The sequence below is a fragment of the Arachis ipaensis genome, chromosome B06 (genome assembly GCF_000816755.2).
Source record: "Arachis ipaensis cultivar K30076 chromosome B06, Araip1.1, whole genome shotgun sequence".
Classification (NCBI taxonomy): domain Eukaryota; kingdom Viridiplantae; phylum Streptophyta; class Magnoliopsida; order Fabales; family Fabaceae; genus Arachis; species Arachis ipaensis.
In genome coordinates this window covers 94,874,788-94,878,400 of record NC_029790.2, presented here as the reverse complement: position 1 = coordinate 94,878,400, position 3,613 = coordinate 94,874,788, and the positions used below count along the sequence as shown (strand labels likewise).

General features: G+C 30.3%; 1 protein-coding gene across 2 annotated transcripts in view; it reads right to left on the bottom strand.

The window, feature by feature from the left end:
* Positions 1-3,612, bottom strand: part of LOC107604662 (protein NRT1/ PTR FAMILY 3.1-like) — a 12,776-nt gene extending 9,164 nt beyond the window's left edge. Inside the window, exons 1-3 of one of the 2 annotated variants that reach the window (XM_021104625.1) lie at positions 3,455-3,612; positions 2,634-2,851; positions 332-857 (exon numbers count right to left, since the gene is read on the bottom strand). In XM_021104625.1, the coding sequence (XP_020960284.1) occupies positions 332-852 (521 nt within the window). In that variant the 5' untranslated portion in view covers positions 853-857; positions 2,634-2,851; positions 3,455-3,612. Of the gene's footprint in view, positions 1-331; positions 883-2,633; positions 2,852-3,454 lie in introns of both variants that reach the window. The other variant, XM_016306294.2, reaches the window with a different exon arrangement.

The following is a 3,613-nucleotide window of genomic DNA, read 5'->3' as shown; positions in this document are numbered from 1 at the left end:
ATGTTAAAAAAAACACTAATGAAAGTACTTCTGTAAATATAATTACTACTACAATCTTTGGCAACCTATCTAATCAGTTTATATAAATTAGTTTGAATAATTTAATAGATTATTAAATATTATAGTATAAATATACTTCTACAGAAGTAAGTTTATTGGTGGAATAAAAAATTTCCTTCTTCACTATTAGTGAAAATATTAAGAGAAAAATTCAATGCCAAATTGATCCATAGGAAATTTTTAGCATGATCTTTCCTGTTATATTTAAATTTAAATATATTTAAAAAGATAGTTATTTTGGTGAAAAATATATGGTACTTGAATCATTTACCTGAATTGGTATGTGTGCAAAAGCCTTCCTTGCAAAGAAATAGGTGCATCAAGCTCTTTATTTTGATACAAAAGTTTAGGATCATCTGGAAGAGCCTCTTTCCTCTTCCTTATAGCAGCAACAAGAACTTGCACCAACCTAATCAAACTACACCCTTGTGGTTTAACTTTTCTGTAGAATGATGAGCCCATAACAAAAGCAAAAATAGCAATCAACCTTGCAATGGTTGGGATCCCAAGCCCCCAACTCCAACCCATGTTTTCTTGAACATAAACCACAACGGTCAAAGCAGTGAGTGGAGCCAAACCCATGCTAAATGTGTACAAATTGAAGAGATTCCATTTTCTAGATGCCACACCTTTTTTTGTCATGTCAAATTGGTCTCCTAGAAATGGCACAACACAAGGCCTAATGCAGCCTGACCCAAAAGCTATGAGCAGGAGAGACAGATAGAGTGGCCGTAGTTGTGAGGATGTTGCTTCATCGCAATTCAACTTGGTTTGGCATCCTGGGGACTGCATTGATGCTGAAATTGTAATAATGATCAAACCCTGTAACAAGGAGGATATTATGTGCCAAAAGTAGAGTAAGTACTAGAAAATTTTGTCATAATGTCCAGAAACGTTCAAAGACAAGAACAAGTAAGAACCGATCAGAGCTGCTGAAAAAAAATTATTTTATTTATTTATATAAGATCGATGGTTTAACCAATAATTTATCGATTAAACTAATAAATTAGTAAATTATTAACTTGATCGGTTCGATGACCAGTTCAATTTTAACCATTATTCTCTGAAATAGAAAACAGCTAATAACACTATGAAATGTGCTTATTCTTCCCAATAATAGGGATCGAATGTTTAATAATATAATTAAAAGACGACATAAACTATTACCACTATACCTCGCGATTTTTTCGGTTTTGAAGTTATTCAATGTTCAAAGATTTTATTTTATTTTATTTTATTTTATTTTTTTAACATGACAGCCGAAAAGCCACTCCAATAAATTGCTACTTTTTGAACTATCGGTCCATGGAATTTTATTTACATCACATTTTCATTTGTTTGTGATTTATATCTTTAGAAAGTTTATTGTTTCGGCCTTTGGGGTCATTATATATACATTTAGGATTGGCAACACTATCAGCATTTGGGGATATTCAACTCACTCCAATTCAGTCAAGTTTATAGAGTTCAGATACAGGGCAAATTCTATTCAACCAAAAAAGCTAATAAAAGTATACCAAAAAAAGAAAAAAACTCATAAAAGGACAAATTTGTTCGAAAGAAATAATTCTCAAAAACTTATAGAGAATAAGAATTTATTGGAGACCAAAGCATTAGATTTAAAATTCTATGAAGTTAAAATTTGAATTTTTTTTTTTTTGGTATGGATTTTGAATTTTTCTTTTGTCAAAATCATATTTCAGTGTTTATTCTCTGTTTAAGAAAAAAAAAACACATTCCTATTAATTTTTTTTTTTCTGGTAAACTTTAGATCTTTTCGTTGATGGTGGAAGACTAGAGTTGAAGAAACCTCGTGAATAGCCCATGTTTATAAATAGCAGTTGGCGGCATGTTGGGCTAGTTTATCAATCATCCAATACATTCCTGACCGAAATCCATTAAACTAGAACAAACAACCATGCCGGACTAGAGAAAAAGTAAATAAATATCCAGACCAAAAACAGTAAATAAAATAAAATAATTTATACAAAAATTAAAAATAAAAAATTTTTACATAAATCAAAATATGAATATTACTAACTTGTCAACGAGCTATAACTCAAATAGCGTAATCTCCCCATATTCACCTAAGAAGTTGCGGGTTCGAGTCTCCCTATCTTCGATAAAAAATAAATAAATAAATATTACTAACTTACTCATAAGTTGTCTAGGTTTGCAAATTCTTTTACAATTATGATTGAGAGTTGAGATAGCAAAAGGGAAGCAAATAGTATACTTCTTGTATTGACCATTTTTAGGTTAAGTCACTCTTTAAAAAAAAAAATTCATTAAAAATTTAGTATATCATTAAATCAATGTATATAAATTTTTCAAGAAATAGAAGATAAATTATCCTTTATAATGTGTAGTCTTAGTTTTATAAAAGATTCACCATTATATTGTATAGACTTAAATGTAGCTCCTCCGCTTTAATGTGCTTTTTTAATAAACCAAATTTTGTGGCATAGTAAAAGATAGAAAAAAAAAATAAAAGGAAACATTATTACAGAGAGAGTAGTAAATAAATTAAATCGATTAGAAAGAAAGAAAAGAGAAGGGAGATGATGGTATACCAGTTCACAGAGAATAGAACCAAGAATGATGGTCCAAAAAGTGCCGGCAAAAGTCTCAGCAATGACAGCTCCAAGAAGAGGAGCGAGGTTAGCTGCTCCGTCAAAGTTAATCAGAGTGTTGGAGGCTGCAACCGTTGCCATATGCAGCTCTTGTGTCAGATAACTCATCAGGTTTGCATTGAAACCAATTGATGCAAATTTGTCACACACTTCATTTGCTATACGTGTTCAATAACGCAAAATGTTATTACATAATACAATCATTTTATAACTATCATATTATGTAAAATTTTCACATTTCACGGTTTCATTTTCAGTTTACACTTATATAATTTTGTCTGCTTGAGATAAGACTTTACTAGTTGCAATTTGTTTTGAGCAACAAATGAAATAGAATAGTGGTTCTTTCTTATTATAAAGCAGTAACAAATTGTGCTCAATCTTTTACTTTTTGGTCCTTACTTTTGTTTCTTATAATTTTCTGGTCCCTTATTAATTTTTGTCTGATCTCTTATCTTTTTATATTTCGCAATTTCAACTTTTATGTTTAAATTATTTCAATTAAATCTTTTTTGTTAAATAAATGACGAAAAATTACTGAAGTAATAAGACAATTCACATCATTTATGCACTGCGTGCGCCATGTCAATGTTGTTTGTAAACGCCAATATATATTTTTCATAACTTATTTAATGAAAATCAATTGAAACAACGATTCAAAATACAAGGGACGACGACAGTTAGAAAAATAACAAAAGAAAAGGGTATGAAATTGTATTTAGAAACACTTGAAACATATATATATATATATATATGATTACCAAGAATGAAGGGTGCTGTTTTCATTCCTCCGTGTTGATTATGCTTCCTTTCATTATGTTGCTTACGCTTTTGTTGTTCCAGCACCTCATCACTCTTCTCTACCACCATATTTGTTACAATTATGGAGGCTAGAGAAGAGTAGAGACCACGCGCATTCT